The sequence below is a fragment of the Plodia interpunctella genome, chromosome 14 (assembly GCF_027563975.2).
Source record: "Plodia interpunctella isolate USDA-ARS_2022_Savannah chromosome 14, ilPloInte3.2, whole genome shotgun sequence".
In the NCBI taxonomy this organism is placed as follows: domain Eukaryota; kingdom Metazoa; phylum Arthropoda; class Insecta; order Lepidoptera; family Pyralidae; genus Plodia; species Plodia interpunctella.
In genome coordinates, this window is record NC_071307.1 from 1,261,968 (window position 1) to 1,289,920 (window position 27,953).

Genomic DNA, 27,953 nt, shown 5'->3' on the forward strand with positions numbered 1-27,953 from the left:
GATAAATGTTATTATACTTTAAATGATTTCTTTAATGATAGACTCGGATAGAATTTAGGGCTAGTATAGTACATTATAGTTCATTATAGTTTGTTTTGGATTTGTAGTGGATAGCATGCTCCTCTTTATTTAATTATATTTGCATACCTATATTCGGTAAAACGTGTAGGTCTAATTCATTTTGACTATTTGTACTCATGTTTTTGGCAAATAAATGTTTTCTTTCTTTCTTTCTTTCTTTCTTTCTTTCTTTCGCGTTATGTAATTATCGCTGATTTGGTTCTTGGATCGCTACGGACTGATAAATCTCAAGTGAATTCATTAATTGGCCTTATTTTACTTGTAAATTCTGAAGAAATAAATAAATGAATACCTATAGAGGAAGAGAGTGAGATTTGTCAAGATCATAGAAGGTCTAAACAGGGAGGAAATCTCTAAATCCTGCCTTGATGGGACAGAGGCGAGACAATATTGTTTATTTATGAAGACAATGAATTCACTAATAAATCAACACACAGCCTATACCGATGAGTCTAGAAACTAATATCATATTTAAATTCAAATTTAGCACATTGGTTCCTTATGTGGTCTAGGTGTGCACTAAGAAAAGATTTTTAAAAACTCATCCTCTAAGGGGGTAAAAAGGGGGTTAATTCAGTCCACACACCTGTAATAGTTGAGGACCTGCGCGAAGACCCCCGGATGGCGGTCGAAGAAGTACTCGTTGAGCACTGGGTCGTAGTTGGCGAGCGCCTCCGTCAGTCGCGAGAGCCGCGTCGCGGGGATCTTCTTCAGCGTAGCCTTGTAGGTCTCGTATCTGAAAGAATATTAGTTTAATTAAACCAACCTCTAGGGCACAGATGATGAAGACATTTTCGACGACTCCTGCACTACATCTTCGGCCAAGTCTAGATTGAAAATTTTTTTTTTTTAAGATAGACCTGGGTTTTCGACTTTTATCTGTAATATGTATGTTATAAATGTGGGATATATTGGGAGCACCCATAATCGAAGAGAGTGATGAGTAAAGAGGAAGCGAGTGAGACTTGTCAGGATCGTGACAAGAGAAAGTCCTCTGTCTTCAGAACAAAGACCAAACAGAGATAACAAAGGTGGTACACCAAAGTCCATCTAAAAACAGTAAGCACAACTAATATATAAATAAAATAAATACACTGGGAAGTACATAATGTACATAATCATGAATATACAAAAACCTACTAAAATAATAAATATTTGTTAGCAAAAACTAAATATTAATCTTAACAAATTGTACTACCTACACTAGGAAAATAATTTTATTAAAAAGTAGTATGTTATTCTATTATACAGTCTAGTCACAATTTATTAAATGGATTGGCAACAGGTTTCGAGTATATAAAAGAATTCAATTCAAATCTTTATTTGCATTCTTAATTTAAGTAACAGTCCTTACAAGTATATTAGTGTCACAATTAAGGACCCTGATGGGTGCAGCAATCGAAGATAGACTGATTTGTCCAAATGAAATAAAATTCTAATTTGTTCAAAAAATCTAGTCGATGCAAAAAATTGTTTCAATGTGTTGGTGTCTCTAGTGTGCGGGTTGGTGGAGCCTCAAGTCAGCTTCATCATTATCGTCTATTCCAATTAGCATTTCGTCGCCATTCAATTTGCATTTTACAATACTTTAAGGCAGCCTAAGTTCCCAGATTAGGGAACTTAGAGATTAGAGTTAAAGTTGCGAGTTTTGACTAATCAAATCTTGCAAATTTTATGTGACCTATTTGCGAAAACGATTTGCATAATCGCTGTTTATCGACAGCTATGGCAATTATTACGAATTCATTAATTCTCAACATTGCCTCAGATGAAGGAAAACATCGCAAGGAAACTTGCACACTGATTTACAGTGGTTACTATATGGTGGTCGTCTTAACCAGCATGGCAAATACTTAATAGTTCTGGAGGGGTTCCTAAAAGGTACATATTCAAATAATAGATATTTTTTTGATGTAAACTTGATAACGAAAAAGGGCCAGCCGTAACTAGTTTATGATTATATTTATGTGTAGTGTTATAGAGGTATAAAAAATACTAGCGGCCCATCACGGCTTCGCTCGCGTAAGAAACAATAAATTATATGACGTGACGTGTAATAAAAGAAAAAGTGTATAATATTAAGCAGTTTTTGAGTTTATCGCGAACAGACAGACAGACGGTCGCGGCAGATGACTTTGTTTAATAATATAATATAAATACATATAATAATAGGTATTCAGTGACTTGAAAAACCAGTCTTAGCAATAACATTTGCTAAGAAGAAAATCACTGAATTCTGTAACTGTAAAACTGTAATATTCGTAGAAGTCTGGACCTTGCAAACATAATAGGATATTGGCACTATAGGGATCACTATTACTAATGAACCCGAATCTGACGAAGGGTCTCAGAGGGTCGGACCCTTTACACACCAGATCTTTTGTAAATGTTGTTTGTTGATGTAGATACTATATTTGCTCGACGTTGAATGGCAAATGCTGTGTGACAAAGTTCTCCTAAATATATATATTTGTTTAATTTTCTTACAAAAACATTTCAAAGGCGAATTTTATACCAAGTGATGCAAATATACAGGGTTATTGGTATTCAAATTCAAATTCAAAATTCTTTATTCAATTTAGGATGATATACATCACTTATTGACGTCATAATAAATAAAAAGCTAAATGTACAAAACGTACTTAATAATGTCATAAATCAATTACATATGTTATGAGGATACTGCACCATGCTTGGGCCAAACATTATTGTCGTTCACATAATCATCAGACTTGTAATATGCCTTTTTACAAAGTACTTCTTTTATATAATTTCTAAATTTTTTATCCGGCAAATCAAGAATCCATTTAGGCAATTTGTTATAAAAACGGATACAGTTCCCAACAAAAGACGTTCTAACTTTGGCCAACCGATGCCCGGGGACAGACAATTTATCTTTATTACGTAAGGCTCTATCAGTGTAATCACCAACTTTTTTAAATAAGTTTAAATTTTTCCGGACATGCATGCAGGTATTTAACGCAAAACCTTCCAAAGTTGCGCGTGGTACATAGAGACTAACATCTTTTATACTACGACTTTTGTCTAAACGTAATAAATACAAATATTTCCCCTTTTTTACTTTTATTGTTGTTTCTATAAAACGTTAACTCCGTGTTCGATTCCGCTACATAACGCTACTGCACTGTCTCGTGTTGTCGTCTTGGCTATTACATAGAATTAAGATGTGTAGAATCACAATGAGATTGTTTTTTTTTATATACGAAAAAACAAATCACTAGAAGTAGAATAAAAGTTGCTTGTTTTGATGTACCAAAGTAGTCTTTAGGAGGTTTGGCGTTTGCGTTACCAGTAACCCTGTATATAAACAATAAACTGTTTTTTTTTGTTCCTGTATGTTATAAATGTTTTATTTTTGACAAGTGAAGTATACACAAACATAAATATACAAATTTGGTATGCATGTAGTTAAAAAAACCCCGTTGTGTAGTTAAAAAAGCTACTTTTTTCAAAAATCGAATGGCTTTAATGGAGGTGAAATTCAGAGAAATTCACGCGGAGGTGACCGTGGGCAAAAAAGCTTTTTTGTCCGCTGCCTCGCCTCTACTACGGTTTACTATAAATTACCTTGATTCGTATCAGTGACTACAAACAATAATTAAGAATTGATCTGAATTGATACCTCAATGCATATTATAGTTATAGAGAAAATTGGGGTTACTATAATATTTTGATAATGAAACTGGGTCCAAAGGGCAAAGGTACATACAAGCCTTCCCTTGGTGAATTATTGATTTAAGTACCACATTATCTCTGAAAGCAATCTTTTCGATCGCCTTAAAATATTAGTGGTTTATTTAAAAAATTTATATGGCAATGCCAAGAATAAAATGATCAGATATCGCAATGTAATCATTAATCTTATCATCATCATATTATGATTATCTTGTAATTATATATCACGTATCTTTTGTAAGCCGGGAGCCAATTTGGAACATTAAAATTGTGATTTAGTTTAAGTTACAATCTTTTTTAATTTAGTGGCATATCTTGTGTACCAAATAAATTGACTTTCTTTCTTCTTTGTAATCATGATCAATGATTACAAAATTGTAATCATTAATTTCATAATGTTTTGTCAAAATCGCTCAAAGATTAGGAAGGAGTGAGTAACACGTAAGAATTAATAAGTGGAACTAAGCTCTCTCTGTTTTGTTGATTGATAGAAAATACAATATGTGTGGCGTGTGGTCCCGCCCTCAAATAGAACCACAACGGAGATATGTCCAAGTGACAAATTTTATAGCTTTCGTATCATAAAGGCAACAATAGCGTTTTTAAAGAGGGTTGACGCCAGACAGGATAGTAAAATTACAATAAAATCTTTCATTTTTTTTTAATTTATTTATTAAGCTGACCTTGGTCTTCGCGGCGTCACAACCCTTACAACGAGCAAAACAACGATGTAAATATAATAATTAATTATATTATTTATTAAAAACTTTCTTGCATATATTACAAAATAATATGTACAAATGGTGGACTTAACGCTATATATGTCATTCTCCTACCAACCATTTGACCAAAACAGAGATAGGGGATGCACATAAAATATTCATAACCAACAAACCCCTAAAAAGAAAACCATTTTTTGTCCTTGTCAGATCCCTTCCATTAACTATAATGTGGTTATGGATCATCATTATTGTATCAGTGTTAGTGTCCCGAGTGCGGCCCTGACGGAGATCAGATGTTAGCAGAAATAATCTATACTATTTTATAAAGAGGTAAGCATTTCTGAGTTTGTATTTTTGAGGCGAGTAATCTCCGAAACTACCGAACCGATTTCAAAAATTCTTTCACCATTAGAAAGATACATTATCCAAGATTGCTATAGGCTATATTCTATTTCAAAATTCCTACGGGAGCGAAGCCCTGGGCAACATCTAGTATCTGATAATTGTTTTTGGACCTACTAAAATTTTGAATTATTTGTATTTTTCTGTCGTTATTAAAAATAGTAGGTACCTACCTTGTTTTCTTCATTTGTTTTAAATATTCGGTATAAGATAAAACGGATCCAAAGATAATTTTCCGTCTGTTAGTAATATAGAAATAAAGTGTGTGTAGCAATGCCTAAAATAAATAAATTTTATTTTTAAAAGATCTCAGAGCACCGACGTCTAACGAAAAGGCTAAGAAAAAGCCAAGAAAAATAATTTGAAATAACAATAACTAAATATTTTGTAATAATAATATAATGCGTTATTATTACAAAATATTTTCGCTCACTTTAATCAATACAAAAAGAAATCTTTTTGAACTTCATTTTATGTGCGCTCACATAAAATGAAGTTCAAAAAGATTTCTTTTAATATTTAGAACGTACTCGTAAATAATTTACCTAACATTTATGAAATCGTGTACATCCCATACTATTATTATAAAGAGGTAAGCGTTTGTGAGTTTGTATGTTTGAGGCGGGTAATATCCGAAACTACCGAACCGATTTCACCATTAGACAGGTACCTACATTAGCCAAGATTACTATAGGATTAATTAGATAGATTATATATTTTAACTCAAAATTCCCACGGGAGCGAAACCCTGGGCAACATCTAATATAATATATATCCAGAAGCTACCTCAGTTTAGACGCTTGCACATACATAATATTTCACCGGATTTTGGCGACTCATATCAAAAATGGCCCCTGGGCCCCAAGGCCGTTCCATTAGCCGTAACGCGCTAATGGCAAGTCATTATTATATCAGCGTTAAGTACGCAATCCTTACTCCGGTCGTGGAGGTCTACTGAAAGGGACGGAATTGTCAGATGTTATCTGTATATGAAATAACAACTGCCTCCGTTACAGGTTTATTCTGGTCCCAGGTTCGAATTCTACTCGTGCCATATTAGATTTGCATATTGTAATTTAAACCACCACTTGCTTCCGATGAAGGAAAACAGTGAAGTGAAATCACTTCACTGTCAAAATCTTTTCTAGACTAATATACCTATGTGATTTTTAAGCCCTGACGCAAAACCTCCGACGTGTTATAAGTTTGACCGCTAATTGTGTCTATCTGTCTATCTGTGTACGTGGCACCATAGCTCATCAACGGATGAACCAATTTGGATGCGTTTTTTTTTATTTGATAGCTAATTTTTATGCGGTTGAAAGTCGGGGTTTTTTAATTTGTCCAACAAATAATCTTGTTAGACAAATTGTTAATAATATTTTGTTTAATTATTAAGAAGATATACTTAGTCACTGAATGAGAAAGCTTTTAAGCCTTATTTACAGTTATACCAAGTTAATATAAAGCCCGCACGTTCATTCTCAGCAAACACTCAGGATTGGCACGTCAGAGTCGGAAACACTCTAACGAACATAGAGTGCTGTTAATCACACTATAGGTAGGGGAGCCATAATCACACTATAGGTAGGGGATACTAGCAGCACGTCCCTGCTTCCCTAGGTTAAAAACATAATAAAACTTTCACAGAAATCACCCTATAGATGATCAGATTTAATCAAAAATAATTGAAGTTCACAGGATTCGAACCATCAACAGTAACAACGTGAATTCAATGGTGTTTACCGCTGAGCTGTCTACTCATGTCTTTAGTTGACGAAATTTTGAATGGGATTATTCGTTATTTCTTTTCACCCTCATTTAACTACCCTAAAGGTCAAATTCTAAGAAATCCTGAAACACGGGTTTCATTATTTTTATTGCATAGTATTTGTGTAAAATTTCAAGTAGATCAGTAAAGATTTTCGTTATTTTTCGTACAAACTTTACCCCCGATTTTTACCCCTTTAGAGCTCGGAATTTGAAAATTTCTTTCTTATCTGAGCACTACGTAATAACCTAAAGCTACTACCCAAATTTTGCGTTTATAGCTTCTATGGTATAGGCTGGGCGTTGATTAGTAAAAAACGCTTGTTTATTATATATATAGATTTGTAGAGTTACTCGAACACGTTGTAATGAAATGATTCAGTAGGTGTGAGGAAAAAAAAAGAAGTGATTTCTTTTAGAAATTTTACAAATTTTTAAAAAGATATTGATCAAGTAAAAGTGAATTAACAATTTTCACATTGACATGTAATGTATGAACGTAAAATAAACATAAATGATAATGTTACTATCAAAATATGTCCGGAATTCCCGTCTGCAAAAACATTTCTTTTCACCAATTAATTTTAATCTCTGTGATTCCAACACGTATTCAACATATAAGTATATGATTTTACTTATATGGTTATAAATATATTTTTACGTATTCGAGATGTATCGAGAACACTCGAGAACAAGATATACATAACGTCCATTGTAACCTATTTTCCACAATGAAATAAAATCAATTGAAAATAAAGGAGAATATGTTATTTTAACATTTATTTATTTATTTATTATCACACATAACACAACAGATCACAACTATTACTGAACGAAAAGTACAAAACAGGGATTTATACTCAAGGTTGCATTCCACAAAAATGTGTGTACAATAGAACTAATAAGAATATTTAATATTATGTCTAAAACAATGTGTAAAAATTAGAGTAACAATAAATAAATAAATAAATATATTAGGACAAACCACACAGATTGAGCTAGCCCCAAGGTAAGTTCGAGACTTGTGTTATGGGATACTAACTCAACGATACTGTATTTTATAACAAATACATATATAGATAAACATCCAAGACCTGGGCCAATCAAAAAAAGATCGTTTTCCATTATGACCCGACCGGGGATCGAACCCGGGACCTCTCGGTTCAGTGGCAAGAACTTTACCACTGCGCCACCCAGGTCGTCAAAAAACAAAAATGGAACATCATACCGAGAGTCCAAGCGCTATGGCCTGGACTGTCTGCTAGTGGTACAATATATCTTTAATCAATTTCATATACAAGGACAATTTAGGCAGAAAAACGTCAAAGGTCATTCATTGAATGAACCATTTGGAGAGTTTCTCGAACTCGATCACACTTTTACAATAATTATTTTAGCTTTATGGATTATTTTGTGCGTAATGCTTGAGTGAAAATCGTTGCCATTTTCAACACAAATATTATTTAAAATGCCCTATTAATCAAATTGCCGATTACTTCATAACTTGGCACAGACTTCCCAGTCAAGTTATGTCACGATTTTGTGTGTTGAATAAAAAGTCGGTTAATGTTTTTGGAAAATGTCTTATGGATTTATGTGCTCATAAGATGAAGTAAAAAAAACAGCTTAGTTCATTTTCCATTGCTATAAGATCTTTTCAGTTTCCTTTGACCATTGCATTACGTTCCTTTCCATTATCGTAATGCGGTTATTGTCGGATTTACTACAAGAATGCCCTGAGTCCAGCCCTGTTTTAATATAGAGAAAACAAACATTATTGCAAATTTTTACAAAATCTAGAATAAAATTTAGGTACTTTTCTGTTTTTTATTTGGCACATCAACGACATAAACATATAACATATACAGATAACTAACGTTAGGTGATAGTTATTGTAATGTCATCAATTACATTCTGATAATTCTGATAATTCTGTTATGCTCAACTATTATTCTATTTACATTTTTCATGGTAAATTTCGTAAACAAACCTAGTTTTGTTCTTGTTTCATATTTTCTCCAAAAATCATTTTTAAACAACACAATCCCGGCTCATGTTTCTAGATTTTTTTTTTGGAACTGAAACCTAGTATTGTGTAATCTGTGACGGAGAATATTTTTCGTCTCATTCGTCACGAAGGTCAGGGATTAGCATAAAGGATTTACAGTGAAAAAAACGCTGGGGACAAAATTTGGCTTGACCTACAATATCGTAGGAAATACTTTTTTATTTATGTGTTTAATTCTATACTAAAATTTATGGATATTTCTTCGTTGAATGATTGATTTTCCTAGGAATAATGGAATAAATGTTGATAGACCTAGTAGTGTAATTAATGTATAATTTTGACATACCAAATGGGAAAAAAATCATTACAAGTTTATAGTAATTAACTAATTATTAACGATTAAAAACAATTTTTTTGCTCGGGTGAAACCATTATAAATTTCTAGCTGCGCCCCGGGGCTTCGCTCCAGTGGGAATTTTGCGATAAAAAGTACCCTATATGTTATTCTTGGGTATATTCTACCCGTAAACTAAAGAAGCCTAGGAAAATCAAGACCTAACCAAATTTATTAAACAATTAAAGAAAAAGGTAAGAACGATGATCGTTTCGTATCAAAAAGTGGAAAAGTTGACAACGTAAAAAAGGAATGGAAGCAACTCCAATGACAAGAGCTTAGCTCCTAAGTTCTGATGATGATAATATTTATGATATACTTAAGAAAAAGCTACTGTCCGCCGTTACTTAGTTTCTATCTGTTATTCCAGGTTATATTCTACTTGTGTACCTACCAAATTTAATAACAATCCGTCCAGTAGATTTTGCATGAAAGAGTAACAAATATACAGACGTACACCCTCACAAACTTTCGCTTTTATAATATTAGTAGTATTATACCTAAAACTTCCCTCAGGAATTATACCATCTATTAAAAAAGCCGCAACAAAATCCGTTGCGTAGTAAGATTGAAGTATACATAAAGAAATACAAGACAGCGGGAAGTGATTTTGTTTTATACTATGTATAGTGATGTACCATTGTTATTTCTTTAAATAATAGTTTTAAATATTTCTGTTTTTTTCTTCATTACACATCTCTGTTTTCCATGTGCATGGCCAGCAACAAGACCTGCATTATAACTGCATATGTAACTGACCACGTTTACCAGATAAATATAATTTTGAAATTTAAGATTATGTTTTAAATAAATCAAACGACAGAGTGATATCACCGTGTTTATTTTATATCCAGTGGTCCAGTATTCCATTTAGAGGTCCTAAAATTATATTTCTTTTAGTCTCCCAGAAAGTGAACTCCCACAAATCAACTGTTATTCTTATTCTCTAGGGTTTATCCAGACACAATAAACAAAGTGAGGTTATAACCGTGTAAGTTCGTGGATCACCAAGTTACAGTGATTTTCGTTAGCCAATGAATCTCTTGTGCCTCCAGGGAAATCTGGGGCAGTGCACACAACAAACTTAATCACGAGAAAAATTATACGTGGCCTGAAATCGTAGACGATAGCCGAGAAACCGTAGACAGACTGACTTATAGATTAGTTAGCTTATATAATCCTATTAATATTTTATATGCAAAAGTTTGTGAAGATGTGTATGCATGTTAGTCTTTCACGCAAAATCTACTGGACCGATTGTTATGTAATTTGGTACATGAGTAGAATATAACCTGGAATAACACATAGGCATAGACTTTTTATCCCGAAATTCCCACAGGAGCGAAGCCCCGGGGCGCAGCTAATGCTGTATATTTTCGTTCTTTAAGATGATACTACCAATTTTATTTAACTTTATCTATGTATGTTTATAATAGAATTCATGGAAAAGTAAAAAATTTGGCTAATCATGATGACAATGATTTAATATGGTGTGTGGTTCCGCCCAAGAATAGGACCACTCCGTGTCCTCCCTTGGATGTTGTACGAGCTGACTGCGAGACACAGCCTGCTAATAGGCGACAATAGCATTCCCGAAGGCCATTTATACCCACCTGCCAGATGTTAACCATTATAACCGGCGGGCGGCCGGTTGTGAAATCACAACCAAACATTACCATAACCAAACATAACCATTTTAAGGTTGCTTATTTCATGCAAACTCTGAGCTGCGCAAATTTTTACTCTTACCTCGAGTATCGTAGCTTCACAACCCCGAATGCAACCCACAATTATACAGAAAAGAGAGAGAGAGAATTACAATGACTTTAAACATCAACCCACAATATGAACACCACAGAAACAAAAGAGAATTGGGTACAACGACTCGAAATATTTTTTGATTGCGCCAGAATTAAGCCCAGAACGTACAGTCGACCGTACATGACACACCCAAGTTTATTGCAAATTGGCCCATATTACCGTGGCATAAAGATCAGAATACATGTTTGGTAACATGATACGTGTTCGTCTGTGCTTCGAATGATGCTACTGAAAGCCATGGGGATAAATGGCGCGTTGAAGGTTCCCTAATATTGTTAATGATGACACTTCCCTATGGTTGGAATCTATACAGATAGGTATAGTCCTCTCCAGCTCGTCAAATGGCCCCCGGACTCTATTACGATAATAGCGACGTTTTCTCCAATGAATTTGGTAGGTTTAAAAGATTGAGTGTATTTGTAGATCAAAATACTGACCGCAATGGAGTGAAAAGACTTTATTATACATATATTTTTTTGATGAATGAAATAATTTATCGATTAAAAAGTGGTATATTAGATATATTAATACATAATAATGATTGATGACGCCAGCACATTTCTGTCTGTTCATTCAGTAGATTCACACATAGTTGTTTTCTCACTTTTCGTTTACTTATCGTCATAGTTGACAAACGTTGCAGGCAAGGCAACGCGACGCGGCGCAATGCTTCAAGATCAAAATTAATATAATTGACGTTCCACAGGTAAAGGTACCGTATGGACGTTTTTTATCACTATCCTATTAGTCCTATCCTATGCTACTAATATTATAAATCCGACAGTTTGTGAGGATGTATGTGTGTGGGTATGTTAGTTACTCTTTCACGTAAAATCTACTGGACGGATTGTTATGAAATTTGGTACACGGGTAGAATATAACACATAAGGTACTTTTATCCCGAAATTCTCACGGGAGCTAAACCCCGGGGCGCAGTTAGTAGTACAAAACAAAGTCGCTTTCCGCTGTCTGTCCCTATGTAAGCTTAGATCTGTAAAATTACATAACGGATTTTGATGCGGGTTTTTTAAATAAATTGTGCGATTTCCGAGGAAGGTTTAAATGTATAATTTATTAAAGGTTTGCCCAAACGAAGCCGGCACGGGTCGCTAGTGTATCTTAATAGATATGAATAATTTTTGAGTAGAAATTACAGAAATATGTGTACCGTTAAACCGACTTTACTTACTTGTCTATTACATTATCAGATATCTACTTGAGGTATATGTTCTATAAATCATACACGCATAGCGATGTGTGCAGCGTTCAGTCGCTCGCCTAGGACAAGACAACGTAAATCTCTTGAGTAGGGTGTACTTTTTACGTCCGGAAAATCCGGAAATTGTCGGCCGTCCGGGTCGGTTGTCCGGGCAAATTTGAGGTTGTCTAGGAGACTATTTCTATTGGTACTTATTCTGTTTTAGTGGCATTTCCATTACAAAGGATGTGCAACCTCTTTTGGGAGTTTAAGTTTTATTTTAATTTATTGAATAACAAATATCTGCGTTGAACGCAATTATTTATTTATCGATTTATGCAGACATCCAAAAATTGGAAATTAATTACAAAAGTACAACTAACAAACTAATTTATATACTAGACTAAATAGAATTATTAGAATGGACCAAATTTTAGGTTTTTTATTAACATATAGGTAATTCTAATAATTCTATTTAGTACAGTTATTTGTACAGTGTTTGTTAGTTGTATTTAATTTCCAATTGTTTGATGTCGCCATAAATCGAATCTAGATATAATAATTTCGTTAAATCCTTTGTATACCGATCCACCAATTATCGATTAAGCTAATTTCATTGGCTTTATATAAATAGTATTATTTTTTTAATGTTACAGTAATTTAAGTCCTAAAAAAATTTCAACCAAATAATGGTTCTAGTTCTAAAAATAATTAAAATGAAATTTAACTGGTAGGCCTCCCAGTGTGCCAGTGACCTAAATTGAAATTAGAAGGGTCCAATGACCATAAACCATTTGAAGTACTCAGAAAGGGAATTCTGGGCTAAAAGGTCACTTAATTTTTTATAGATACAGTCTTCCCCACATGTCTATATACCCTACATGAATTTTATGCCGCGGTAATAGGGGTCAATTTGTAATGAACCTGAGCAGGTTGTGGTGCTCACTGTACAGTCACTCGATCGTTGAGACATGCTTGAATCTCTATGCAGCGATAATAGTGACGAATTTGCAACGAATTTTGAGATTAATGTGCTGTTTCTTCGAGCGTTCGTTCGAGCGGCTTCGCTCGCAAAATGTAGTTATTGAACTTTTTATACAAACTTTCACACGCGATTTTAGACCTTTTGAAAATTGACCCGTGTGCTAACGTAGTATAAGAGATAAAGTAAAAAAAAGTTATATTTAAGCGCCTCCCTAGTGTGCTTGTTTTATATTTTTGTTTTAAACTTTTAAGTAGTTATATAATTTTAATTTTGTAAAGGTGTCCTCGGAAGACCAGCGTTGTGGTTATCACCGCAACATTATGCTGAGAGGAAGCCTTTTTGGTATACACAAATACGCCCAAATTGTGAAATCCTGTATATAAATACTTAAGTTTGTGATATCCAATAAAATATTTTTCCTTCTTTCTTTCTTTCTTTCTTTAAGCTATTTCCATCAAGACTTCGCACCGGGGTCTTTTACTTTTGTATAAACCTTAAGAAATAACTTGTCTAAATAACGGAGAAAATTGCATCAAAATCCATTGACGAAAGCTTAAAAAGTTTTTTTACAAAAACGTCATTTTTGCCAAACTTTTATTGTTTAACTTCTGAGATCTTATAGCTTTGCTGTAAACGGTTGAGGAGTTCCCTCGTTTGGAACCGATACGGGCTACACCATCAGTTATTGCTTATCATAATAATGGATTCTGATGGAAACTGAAGCGACGTGGGAAATTTCAACTCCGGACAAATGGAAGTAGGAGAAATCTAACTTGCAAGATTTGATTGCAGACAACGGGACAGGTGAAACTAAATAAAAGTCAGTAAAAAACAATCAGAGGCGAACAGCGACTTTTTATTTTATTTTACCCTTACATATTATAAAACAAAATCCTCTGCCGCGTCTGTATGTCTGTCTGTCTGTTCGCGATAAACTCAAAAATGACTGACCGATTTTCAAGCTGTTTTCACTAAAAGATAGTATGATTCTGATGTTTAGGTTTATAATTTATTATGTTTTTACCCGAGCGAAGCCGGGACGGGCTGCTAGTATTACTATATGTATTGATTTCTTCGATTTGTAATCGTATTTTTATTTTACGTCTGAAATAAAAAAATATATATTTTTTGGGTATTTACAAACCCAAAAACTTTTTTATTTCAGACGTAAATGAAAAATCAAAAAAGACCACACCCACGATCCATGTCTAAATAAGGAAGTTTAATTTGTAAAATAAATTAAATTCTTCTTTCATCTTTTATTTGTTTTGAATAATTAATGTAAGTACATGTTCTTAAAAGCAACGTTTGTTAACGAATTCTTTTTATGAATTATTAAAAACAATATTATTTCGACTCATTTTTGTACAATTTAATATATATATATATATATATATCCCAACCCAAACCAAGCGTCTTAATATTCCATAATTCCATAGCGGCCCATTCCGGCTTCGCTCGAGTATAACCATAATAATATATGCCTAAAACTTCCTCAGGAGAAGTGCCCACTGTCCGTCGTCCACCCAGTTGGACTTAGGCTGAGCTTAGGTAGACTACGATCGACGTCTGGTCACATCTATTTGTGATAACCGAACAAAAATCCGTCCGGTAATTTTTGAATTTATCGCGATCAGATAGCGTGTCTTTTTATCTCACGGGACTTCTTTTATATTACGTAATAGGTTAGTAAAATTATAGTTTCGAACCTCACTCAAGTCCAATTTATTTTATTCACTATTTTATTTAAGGAACACTGTTTTTGACAGATAAAAACTTTTATTCAAACATTCAATCTAAACATTAGTCCATTAATCGTCACAAAACTTTACTTTTAAAATATGATCGAGACTTTTTAACCTATCACTAGACAAAGGTCTCCCAGATCCCGATACAGAGATTTGTGGAAAAAAGCAACCTTTCCTTTTTTCTAAAACCTTTCGATGACCTTTGTGCAGCAGCAGCCGACACATCGAACGAGATCCATAAATAAAAGTAAACTAGAGACTCGAATGCCCGTAACTACAAATATACATATCGATACCAAAACATTTTTTTAATGTAAACAATTCATATCGTTTCAATGTTGGAAATAAAACTGGCTTTATATTTTCTGTCGGAAATAACCATGAAAGATTTGTGTTTGCGCATCATTTTCAGTTATAGACTGCCAGATCCTAAAACTAAGATTGGGTTGCACTCTGACGTTAACTTTAACGTGCGCAGAAAAACGTGAACCACTTTGTCTAAATGTCAGCGGGTTTGTCTAAGTGCGCGCTGTTTAAAGTCAACGTCAAAATTGATGATACAACTCCACCTAAAAGTGATAGACGTGTATGAGAAGGATATCCATACTATATTGTCACCTCGACCTCGTTGGCGCAGTGATAAAGTGCTTGCCTCTGAATCGAGAGGTCCCGGGTTCGATCCCGGTCAGGTCATGATGAAAAATGATCTTTTTCTGATTGGCCCGGGTTTTGGATGTTTATCTATATATGTATACGTTATAAAATATAGTATCGTTGAGTTAGTATCCCATAACACAAGTCTAGAAGTTACTTTGGGGCTAGCTCAATCTGTGTAATTTGTCCTAAGATATTTATTATCACAGTTGATTGAGATTGCGACACTGCCAGCGGTGACAACACAGTCAGGGTTGTCACAAAATCTGTATAAAATAAATATAAAACTCTTGCGTAATTAATAGGTACTTGTGGTCACTCGCTGGAAATATTCAAACGAGAAAAGACAACCAAAGACAAAGTAAACTATAGAGACGTAGAGAATATAGACTAGGTTAGTGTAGCCACATGAAATAGAGCTGTGAAGTACGGCTACCATTGATTGGCGTTTATAATATACTAGCGACCCGTCCTGGCTTTGCTCTGCTAAAACCATAATCTATTTATATAAAACTCCTGCGTTACTGAGTGACTGACTGCCAGACAACGCACAGCCGAAACTACTGGACGTAGAAAGCTGAAATTTGGTGCGTAGGTTCCTAGGACAGTGTAGGGGAGCACTAAGAAGGGATTTCCTGAAATTCCTACGGGAAACGGATTTTTACTCGCATACGAAGTTGTGGGCAAAAGCTAGTATTATAAAAAAGACGTGATACTGTATTTGTATTAATTGCAAAAAGTCACTGCCCTTGATTTAGCTGACTCATTTTCACGGAGACCATAGCGATGAGAAACACAAATACGAAAATATACCTATTTACTATCAAGTTGAACATATTCAGTAATAAATTATACAAAGTTGAGTATGTTTCTAGAACGTAAGCTCTCACATAAATGGTGTATCAATCATCGAAGTCACGTCTGGAAATTGTACAAAAGGTCTCCTACATAACTGACAGGTAGAATATACGTTAGGTGTGGTCACACTGTCGGCTGATAGATGAATTTCATATGAATGATTTAAATCAGACAGGAATTTGTGCGGTGGCAGGGAGGGTGTTAAATATTAGTTATAATCGAAACAATTTAAAGTGTAATTTCATTTTAGTAAGCACAGTTGGCATCACTTCGCAGCCATTTACTTTTTCGTATCGTAGTGCCTTGTACAAACTTGCGTTTGCTTTTCAATAATCATTTCTAATTATCTCAATCCTAATTTATTTTGTCTTAAACCCTTCAAGGGCCGAACACATAAAATGCTCGCTTGATATCGTCAAAGAGAGTAAGAAGAATATCGACACATGTTGCATATCGCACCTATAATTGTCTAACTAAAGATGCCGAAAACAGTATAACGTAAAGAGAAAAAAAATTTGAACCTAGACTTCGTTTATCATCTGAAAATGCATATGAGAAAAAGATTGGGCTCTTCCGTTAGTCCCAATAGCTTCTTCTGGTAGGTACAATTGATTTTGGTAAGGAAGGCTATCAAATTCAAATGAACATTGGATTTCATATTGAATTGTAATTGTATAAAATAAATGTGAGTTGCATCAGTAAAAATTTACGTTAACTTATACTTACGCCCCGCCGTCATTTGGATAAAATGACATACTTTGCGCGGGTTAAAGTTAACTTCAAAATTGACCGGTGCAACCCACACTTAGCCTAGCAGCTATGTAATAAGTCTACTCTATACATTTTCTATATAATTTCAGATTAGTGTAACAGTGTCCGGATATATTGGCTTATTGGTAAAACTGAAAGTCAGCGAGGGGGAGGCAGTATTCGATAAATTACAGTATGGATCCCAAACTCATCAGTATGCTAGTACTATGCGAGACGACCGTCAATATTATAAAAAAAAAAAGACACGATTTTGCGGCCAGATATTGTTTTTGTTTTGAATAATTTGCGATGGAGGTGCGCAATTTTCAGATTCACGTAGATAAGCACTGTAGGCTGAATGCGTTGAATGTCCTGTTCGTTGTACTGTTTCCTGATCTGTTTCAACTCTTTTCTATGTCTGTAATTGTTATAGGAGAATATAGGAAAAATATTCTGCATATGTATTTTCTATATATTTTTATATTACTGTTATCTTATATGTTTATTAACTTTCCTTTATTTTTGACCTTTCCTTTTGAAGGAATGTGCCCATACATGGAAAAGGCTAAAGCCTAATAATTTGAGTATTTCCCACGCATTTTACAACGCAAAATATATTTTATACGCCGTCCTTAGTACGATAAAACATCAGTATAAATCACGTTTTGGCAATGTTTCCATTGGCACACGAAACCGCGATAGATTTCAGTTTATAGGTACTGATTTGTTTGAAATTTTCAAATACCGTATCATATAATTTTGATTCCTTTTATATTTTTTGTATATTATATCACTTCATTTCATTTCTACTAATCCGTCTATTCGTATGGCTTTTTAAACTTCATAAAGCGATGCCCCATTGCGACTAAGTATCTAGTACGTTGTACTTCATTGTTTTTCGTAAGTTTTGACGTTGACGTACTTCGAATCTCCATACAATTTCAGCGTTTTTTTCTTGTTGTCTATCTACGGATATCAAAATCAAGGAGTGCGATTGAACAATGGGGTATGGCTCTAACCAGGTAAACAGGCATGTGACCCACCTGATAGGAAGTGGTCACCGCTGTCTGCCTGCAATACCAGATGTGTCACATCTGAGCGGTCTCCCCGGTTGCGTCTTCAGTAACAAAATATCGGATGCCAGTGTTTCTTACTGTTTCTTCTACACTTATCCAGTTCACTTCTTTCTACTCTCTCTCTCTCTCTCTCTCTCATTTTCGCGTGTAACCATTGCATTCGAAGCCGTGACGCCCCAAAGCCCAGGGTTAGCGTAAAAAATTGCCATTAAATTTGAAAGATTTGGCTATGATTTTACAAACCGCCTCACGTCCAACCCTCTTTGGGAATGCTATCGTTGTCTATGAGCTGTTCAATCTTTGTGTCCCTTAGTATACTTCTTTCTTTCTATCTTTCACATGACATATTTACTCTAGATTTTAACAAGAAGGAAAGAGACATACTGCATATGAGTGAAAGAGATGAATGTACAAACAAAATGGCGTTAAATATTTTAGTTTTATGCAAGCTGCACGAAATGAAACCAGTTTTACTGCTTTGAATAAATGATGGGTTTAGTTTAGCACAGGATGTGACTGTGTTCAGCCGATAACTGCAGTTATATTTTCTGGTGTAATTGGAAAATAGACGTTTTTTATATAATTTATTTACAATAAAATTAATTTACATTATTTACAACTAACTACCTGGCTTCGCACCGGGTCATTTATGTATTAATAAATAAATATATTAGGACAATTCACACAGATTGAGCTAGCCCCAAAGTAAGTTCGAGACTTGTGTTATGGGATACTAACTCAACGATACTTTATTTTATAACATACCTATATATATATAGATAAACATCCAAGACCCGGGCCAATCAGAAAAAGATCATTTTCCATCACGACCCGACCGGGGATCGAACCAGGGACCTCTCGGTTCAGAGGCAAGCATTTTACCACTGCGCCACCGAGGTCGAGGTTATTGTGACGGGACATAGCACGAACCGTATTTTTACTGTTGCTGACGATTCAACGACCTTGCAGTCGCCGTGGTCGCAACTAGAAAAAAAACTATGGGAAAGTTAATTTAAATAGAGACCATCCTATAAACTACCAAAACAAGGTGGAAAGACGAGCTAAGCCTAACATTGGGATCTAACTGGACAAGAGTGGCTTTAGACAGAGACCAGTGGAGGCAGTTGGAGGAGGCCTTTGCCAAAAGGCACACTGAGCTCAGAGATATCTTATAGGATTTTTTCAATCGAAACTTGATCTATGCTCAGTAATAGAAGGCTAATTATTAATTATTATAAACACTCAAAAAGTCTTACTTAGTGTGGCTTTTTATATTTTATTCGTTTCGCCTAAAGGTATGTATGACTTTCACAAATATCGCCATCAAGTAGCAATTGAAATGGCATTCAAATGACAGCGCGGCCGTAGCGGTCGAACCCCTCCGCGATTCTTCTGTTATGTGTTTCGAGCTAAATTTATACTTCTACTAAGTATTTACGTTAAATAAGTTATATTAGTTAACCAAATATATTTCGACTCTAATAAATCCAAGCTCGCTGAACTTTCGAGAATTATTTGCATAGTTAAAATTAAACTACACAGCTTGTTGCCCAATTTGAGTTTACTTTCTTTAACTAACCATGTCGGTTTTATGAACACAAACTTTGATATCAAAGACTGGTTTTTAAAAACTCACAATCTACGCAATTATTTATATATTTTTTTGACATGTTTATTGCATATATTTTGACATTTACTTGTAAAACATATACGTGATTTGTGATCTTCAAGTGTCTGAAAGTAACATAGGTATCTATTATGTTAGATTATGGAGATCGAGTACGTCATGCACACTCAAATGGTCAAACCGGTGGCGGCGTCGTTGATCGGGTCGGGAGGTTCCCTCTATTGTGGTTGAGCTTCGCGATGGCTGACTCACGCGTCAACTCGTGAACGTGTGCTGCCGGGGGGAACTGGTCAGCTCGATCTTTTATTAAAACTTTTTTTGTTTGGTTAATTTATATTATTATAATTTGGTTATTTGTATATATATTATATTTTTCCTTTCATCAGCACTTGATCACAATAATAATATGTTTCAGTATACCTTTTGACCATGTACTTTATTGTGTACTTACATTGTTCTATTACCGATAAAAAATTATTCATAAATTTATATTTTAAAAATGGTAAGCCCTTCTGGCATAATAGGGACCAACATTGTTTGAATGACTTTCTTTCGGCATTTCTCCTCAGCAGTGGTCGTTCCGAAATGCTAGTAGTTTGTAGCTTTGGTAAACATCATTAAATTTAGAATATGACATGAAAAAGTGCCTGTGAAGGCCTAATTTCTGAATAAATGATTTGATTTTGATTTTGATTTTGCAATGTATGTTTGGTATATAGTGTGGAGAAACCATATCATAAGAACAAAAGTTAATTTCATACCGTATCATTGATACGTGTGGTATGGTACTAGTCTCCAGATATGTATTGTAGAAGTCGTAGAAGTCATCCGAGCCGACTAAGGAAAGGAAAGCCTTAGCATCTGATAGGAAACAACAGCATTCCCCAATAGGGTTGACAACAGGAAGGCGACCGGTCACAAAACATAGCTGATTCTACAAAAAAGGTTAATTACGCAGGCTTCGCGTAACACTGTCGGGAATAAAACTGGGAACACACGAGAAAGAGTTTCATTTCTTCACAGGATAGACAAACAGACAGGTAAATCTAGTATCTAGCTATATGTTCTAATTTCATAAGAAATCGACCTCAATTTACGTTAATCACGCTAAATTTCCCAGTTTTTTGTCTGATATGACCAAGGTGGTAATACAGAAATCGTAATAAGCACAAAGCCCTGTCTATCCTGGCACAAGGATTCAGAAATTCCTTAAGGCACAACTCCATTGTTATGAATAAAAGAAGCTCGTATCAAAAATGGCGATAATTCACGCCCTATTGAAAGTAGCTGACGCGGTGTTTAATTTTGGATAAGCAATTTATTATGGTTTTTCTTCGTTTAGTCGTATTCCTCATGGCTTAAGGTCGTGGTCATTAATTTGAATAACATTACATGACAGCAATTTTGGTGGATTGTTTTGCCATTGCAAGCTCCATTTCACACACTTTACTAATGGTGATAAATCATCAATTATACCTAGTATAGGTTTCCTATATTTTCCTTCACCGAGAGTAAAATGACAAATCTATTAAATTTTTTTTTTACAAAAATGTCACTTGTGACACAAGCTTCATTGTTGTCATCAGAGAGATTTTGTTTCTATGCATGCAACACGTGACGAAAAAATCACATCTTTGTAGTACAGTAAACCGTTGAGTTCTCTCGTCGATAGCCGATCCTAGGTGCATCATCTTATCCTGCCTATCGTAATATTGCATTTTCATGGATACTGAAACCAAGTGAAATATTTCAAATATTTACGGTAGACATAATATTAAGTAGTTGCAAAACTGAATTACAGACAGATAGACGTGACAGGTGACAAAAGTAAATAAAAGCTTAAAGGCAAAGACAAAGGTTATTTATTTGCAAAAACATGAGTTTACATTTTTTACAATGTGGTGTTAAAGGAAAAACTTAATCCTACATGTTTCACCGTCCACGGGTATGCAAATTTAAATGGAGAGCATGCTGTCATCCCGCAATACAAAATCGAATAAATAAAAGTAACTAAATTAACTACATTTTTTACTTTTGACGACCTCGGTGGCGCAGTGGTAAAATTCTTGCCACTGAACCGAGAGGTACCGGGTTCGATCCCCGGTCGGGTCATGATGGAAAATGATCTTTTTCTGATTGGCCCGGGTCTTGGATGTTTATCTATATATGTATATGTTATAAAAATATAGTATCGTTGAGTTAGTATCCCATAACACAAGTCTCGAACTTACCTTGGGGCTAGCTCAATCTGTGTGATTTGTCCTAATATATTTATTTATTATTTTTATCTAAATCTGTCATTAAAAGTTAAATTAATATGTTTGAACGTGCTAATCCCTGGAAATAATCTGTTTCAAATATGTATTTCTGTATTTATTGATATTGATACTCATTCATAAACATAGGCTATACAGAAACAGGCTACCTATATACAATTTTTTGCATTGGAATCCAGCTCAACATCTATAGAGAGCCTTCTAAGAATATTACCCACTTCCCGCCGAAAAGAAAATTCGTTTAATGATCATTATGTTCATTCTTTAGTATATCAGATTATTTAGTAGTGGCTAACGGCCGTCCGCAACTTTGTCCGCGGTTCAAACCTATCTAACCTAATTAACTACTGTTGAATCAGGTTCTCAAAATGGATCCAATAGTTTTTGAGTTTATTCATCAGATACATACAAAAATATTAATCATTTTTCTCTTTAAATTTTTTCATCTTTCCGCGTTCTGGTTGCATTTAAGGCTGTGACACCACGAAGGCCAGGTTCAGCTATTGTTTGTTTGTAATAACATTATTGCACGAAAATAAGAACATACATCAATTAAAATTAAAATTCAATTGAATTTTAAAAAAAATATGTATGTACAATGGCGGAAATATCCCTAGCTATTGTTTTGGAATATTTTTTATTTCTTATGTTTTATTTTCACCAAGTCTCAAGTTCCACGAATACGCTATTCGTAGAACTTCAAAAAGTGGACCCTCAGAATACACTACATTAAATAATATCCTCTCTATAAACTAGAGAAAAAGGAAACAATTTTGAAAAAGAATAGATTTTTTTTTAATAATCCGTGCCTACTGCAATTTGGCCTTGTGTATATTCTATGTGTGTTTACTTGTAGCATTTTATATATAAACAGGAAGACTACGTAACCACACACTCACCGAATGCCACCAACGTTTAAAATAATCCTATTTTCTCCATCCATTGCTCACAAAAGTTGTTCACTCACTATAAATACTGCATTTGAAAATTTCACAGCACTATCCTCTCACAGCCTAACGTTCAAATTAAAAAAAAGAACACATTTCAATTTAATTTTAAATTGGCACTGGCAGTTTGGAATTGTTTGAAAATTGAAATTCGAATTGTTGACGTTTTTTGCGCGAAAACGCGGGGTTTTCGGCGCGAACGCGACCGGGCGTTGCCGCGGACGATTTTACACTGGACCGGGATGTTGGGGGTTGATTTTCCCCCCACCTGTGGCCTGCACGCACTGCAGTCGACCCCTTTGCGCCTTTCAAGTTTATCATCATAAAGAGTCGCTTTCAGTTGTCCATTAAAAATGAGGACTCTAAATAGGTTCTAACCGACGTTTATATTTTTAATTGAAGTGTTTTTAATCTTCTTCTTCCATTTTTAAATATTTACGCGTTGAAAAAGCGTGTAACTTTTTTCTCTTTTCATAAAATAGAAATTTAGTAAAATTACTTAAGTAATAATTCATTTTGCGTAAAGATCATACTCACAATGACAGTTTAAGGTGGGTTACACCAGTCAACTTTGACGTTAACTTTAAACTGAGTACCGCCGTTGTTAATAAAATGGCGTAATTTGCAGTTTTCTGAGCAGATTAAAGTTATTGTAATTGACTGATGCAACCGAACCTTAAATCGCAAAGATTCCTAGCGAAAATTAATCAACTTTATAGCACGCTTAATTCTAACGATTTTACGACATTCTCTCCATTTACACACATAATAAGTTCTTAATTTAGAAGCTCTACAACTTGAGCTCCTTTGTTCTCAAGTGAGAAAGACTATTACAATGAACCGCACATTAAGTTACCCTGTATACCATAATACGGTGTTAATAGAGGCTATTTTGCAAATTATTAGTGTAGATGCCTAAGACTCGTAAATTTTTAGACAAAGCAAAACCCGACCTCTGTCGAGCTTTTGAGAATTAAACCCACACGAGAAATGAGAATTTTAGTAAAAGATGTATTCAAATATGAACACAAGTTATATTATTTCAATTCAAAATACAACTCTCTCTGCTATCTGAGAATTTTCCTAGTTATTTACTCAGCCATAGAGCGTCGCAGCCCAGAGTCCACTAAAAATCCTCGCGTTTATACCAAAGAACATTATTGGAATTTCTACGTGCCCAGTATAAACAAACCTAGGGGTTTTATTAGGCATAACATCCCTCAGTTAAACCCGCAGCTAATTATGTTTATCTCAGCGCTTACACCGCTAAAACAATCCTCGATCGGGGATGCTGAGGGCCCTATATAAATCCTGTATAATGCCGATACCATTGGTAATGTTAATATTCTAGATAGTGAGAACAGATATATGTTGGAGGGAGACAAAGGCCGGTGAAATAATATTAATATGGAGGAACACCTATAGCTATAATTAATATTTTTTTAAAAGGCACTAAAAAACACACAAGACATCAAAAAAAAAATGTATTGCTTATGTAGATTCTATAGAGACTCTTAATACATATTTTTTTTTAATAGCTCATATTATGTGCAGATATTGCTCTCTTCTTCATAGTCGTATTCCTCATGGCTGAGGGTCGTGGTCATTACGTGGAATGAAACACACACCACAACTCTCTTGGCATTATTAATGGAGTGGTTTGCCATTGCCTTCTCCGTTTCACACACAAGTTAATAATCAACCAGTGTGCAGGTTTCCTCATGGCGTTTACCTTCACCGGAAACAAGTGGTGGTCGGTGAAAACTATTACATATAAGTCAGATTGGTATACAATCTCATGTGGCACGAGTAGGATTCTAACCTGTATAAATTTTGATGATTTTTTACAAACTTGTGACTATTTAAAAAAAGACTCAACCGATTTTGATGCCCCACGAACTTAAAAATTATATTAACAGATCCTACATATCTACCTTTTAAATTTCATCAAAATCAGACCAACACGGTTCGAAAGTTATCGCGTTACAAACATACATAAAAGTAGTATTTGAGTTTATTTGTGACAAACAAAGAAACGAAACTAAAAACATGTTCTCTTTATAACATAAATATAGAATATATGTAACTTTCTTAAGAAAGAAGTTTATTAATATCCCAACATATTTCTTTAGTACCAAGTTTGGTTTTCTCCGAAGTTCAAGGACGAAAAACAATAGGACTTAACAAACCTATTGCGATATTTTTCCACGAAGAGCCAAAACTAACAGATCCATTCTCATTCAATATTGAAAGAAATATCTCATTGATAGATAAAAGATCGTGTACTGAAGTCCTACCACGAAACATTCAAACGCGTTACTAACGTCCCGTGCGTCTACGTGGGGACGCAATGACGTTTTCCCGGTTACTTCCTCAACCGTCGAGCATGGAAGCCCTCCGGGCTTACATTATGTGTGTTATTATGCACATAATAACACACATAATGATGTAAAGTTGAGTAATGATTGCACACATAGTATAGTCGCATGTTTTGTCATGCTTGGATCCTTAAGTCGCGGTAATAGCGACGAATTTGCAATGAATTTTGGTTGCTTCATGTCCTGACTGTTCATTTTCGATTGGCCTAATGTTTCTGTAGGATTATTTGTGATTACTGAAACGGTGCTGGTGTAATGGTCAGGACGCCCGCCTGTGGATCGAAAGGCCTCAGGTTCGTATCCTACTCGTGCCATATGAGTTTGTATACCAATCTGACTCATATATAGTAGTTTTCATCGACCACCACTTGCTTCCGATGAAGGAAAGCATCGTGAGGAAACCTGCACACTGGTTGACAGTTTAGTTCTCTAGTGTGTATGCGACTATCTGCCACTAGATGGCGGTAAGTAGTCGTAAAAGTCATGTCAGATGTCTTTAGGCGACTTGAATAAAATCTGACACCAGTGTTAGTAATAACACACTCGATTGTGATGATGATGATTTGTGATTACTAAAATAAGAAAAGAAGGCACAACAAGCAACCAACCTACATCGCGCAACGAGCGTGACTGATCAATGGGACTTGGCGCTAAAATGACAAAGCGGGAGGACGCCGACAATATCGACTTGTGAATCCGTGCTCTAACGTCGCATCGCGTCGTTGAGAATTACGTCGTTCAACAAGAACGCCGGGTAACACAATATTTGCTCAACCAATCTCGTGGCCGCTCATTCGGGAATAAACTGACCGATAAATAATATTGTTGTTTATTCTTCATATTAATATGGGATGGTATTATTATAGCGATTTCTTGCGCAATGGAATGCCGATGGAGTGTCGATTCTGCTAAAAGTGTTTTTTTCCATCTCTCTCTTTCTCATACTGGCCATTCAGTACTGGGACGACTAGATCCGACTTGAAATTTTGGAAATTCAGGCCTGATTTTACGCAGTTAACCTTCTTTGGGAATGCGTATTTGCCTAATTGCTGTCCCAAAATATATTTTAAACATATACAGTGTGAATTCTTGTACATTGGCATTATGTTACTCGTATCTACATGCTCGGTCGATGGTACTGAACAACTTTTCGTATGGAAGGAACCTCGAAATCGTGAAAAAAAAAACAGCTATTAATTAATTTTTTTTTTCGCGATTTCGGAGTTACTCCCATACTAAAAGTTGCCCAGAATCATTGACTAAGCACGTAGACAAAATATTGCCAATGAGAAAGCCGAAATTTGGTATGTAGGTTCCTAGGACGGTGAAGGGGAGCAATAACTGAAAAGTAAAGTAAGTTTGTCTAACATAAAAGCAAGCATTCAAAAGCTAAATTACTTTTTTAATTACTTACCAAATTTTGATGTATTCAGATAAGCAAAAATGATGGATTACCAGAACAAATGTGCAGTAATTGTGTGTACAAACTTGGAATTGCATATCATTTTAAACAAACGTGTGAAAGAGCCGATGTTCGGTTGCGCCAGTATTTGGGATTGCACACAATAGAATACTTAACATAGTTTAAAAATATATATATATATATATAAAGTATCTTTATTTTCTAGTCAGTAATTACTGTTAATATTTCCAATATGTACATATTGCTTGTATTATATATAGTACCTATGCATGGCACTAATATATTGTTTAATGATAGTAATGCCAGTATAATTAAAAAATACATACATTTCAGATTTACTGATGTTGCTGTGATGACTGATCCTATTGTAAGTACTTTTCAAATCAACGTATCTTTTAGTCATGAAAATTCCCATGGGAAACGGATTTTACTCACATACGAAACTGTGGGCAAAAGCTAGTATAGCTAGATAAAGGATATTTTGCGCCAGTTTGATTAAATATTTTGTATACAGAGAAACATGCTTCCACCCGTAGGGTCCCTAAAGACGTACAATAGGTGTAGTTTAAACATTTTCCCGCTTTTTATGACGATGGCCTTTAAATAATAGTGACCATAAAACTGACTCGTCAAATGGCAACGCAATAAAACTCAGTAAGCCATAGCTGACTAGACTGACTATAGCTTATAATATTTACACACTTAGCTTAAACTATAATATATATAATACTAGTTATACCACTAATATAAAATTCTGTGAGACGCTTTAGGTGGTTCTTAGAACGTTCCGAACAGCTGTGGCCGCGCTGTCGAAAAAAAAATATAGGTACCATCTTGACAACATAAAGAAATGTATATATCACATTTTGCAATATCACATTTCATAGACAAATATGAAAGCTTGTAATAATCTGATCTGGGCCAAAAATAGATCCCTTTACGTGGCCCGAAATAAAACCAATATCTATTTACAGCGAAACAGAAAATATCTGGAAGGTCTGTGGGATTCTGTGTGTAGAATTGCGAATCTAATTGATGCGGAAACATCAAAGCCGATATTGCATCAAGTCATAACGTGTTTTATGTCGCTATAAAACTCAATATTTTGGGGTTAGTGTCGTTTTGTACGTCGAGTGTAA

General features: G+C 34.8%; 1 protein-coding gene across 1 annotated transcript in view; it reads right to left on the reverse strand.

Annotated features, from left to right (window-relative positions):
* The window catches only part of LOC128675567 (potassium voltage-gated channel protein Shaw-like), a 174,906-nt gene extending 151,668 nt beyond the window's left edge, over positions 1-23,238 (reverse strand). The window contains exons 1-2 of the mRNA XM_053755049.1: positions 22,966-23,238; positions 668-817 (exon numbers count right to left, since the gene is read on the reverse strand). Of these exons, the coding sequence (XP_053611024.1) occupies positions 668-817; positions 22,966-23,009 (194 nt within the window). The 5' untranslated portion in view covers positions 23,010-23,238. The remainder of the gene's footprint in view (positions 1-667; positions 818-22,965) is intronic.
* Between the last annotated feature and the right edge of the window lie 4,715 nt (positions 23,239-27,953).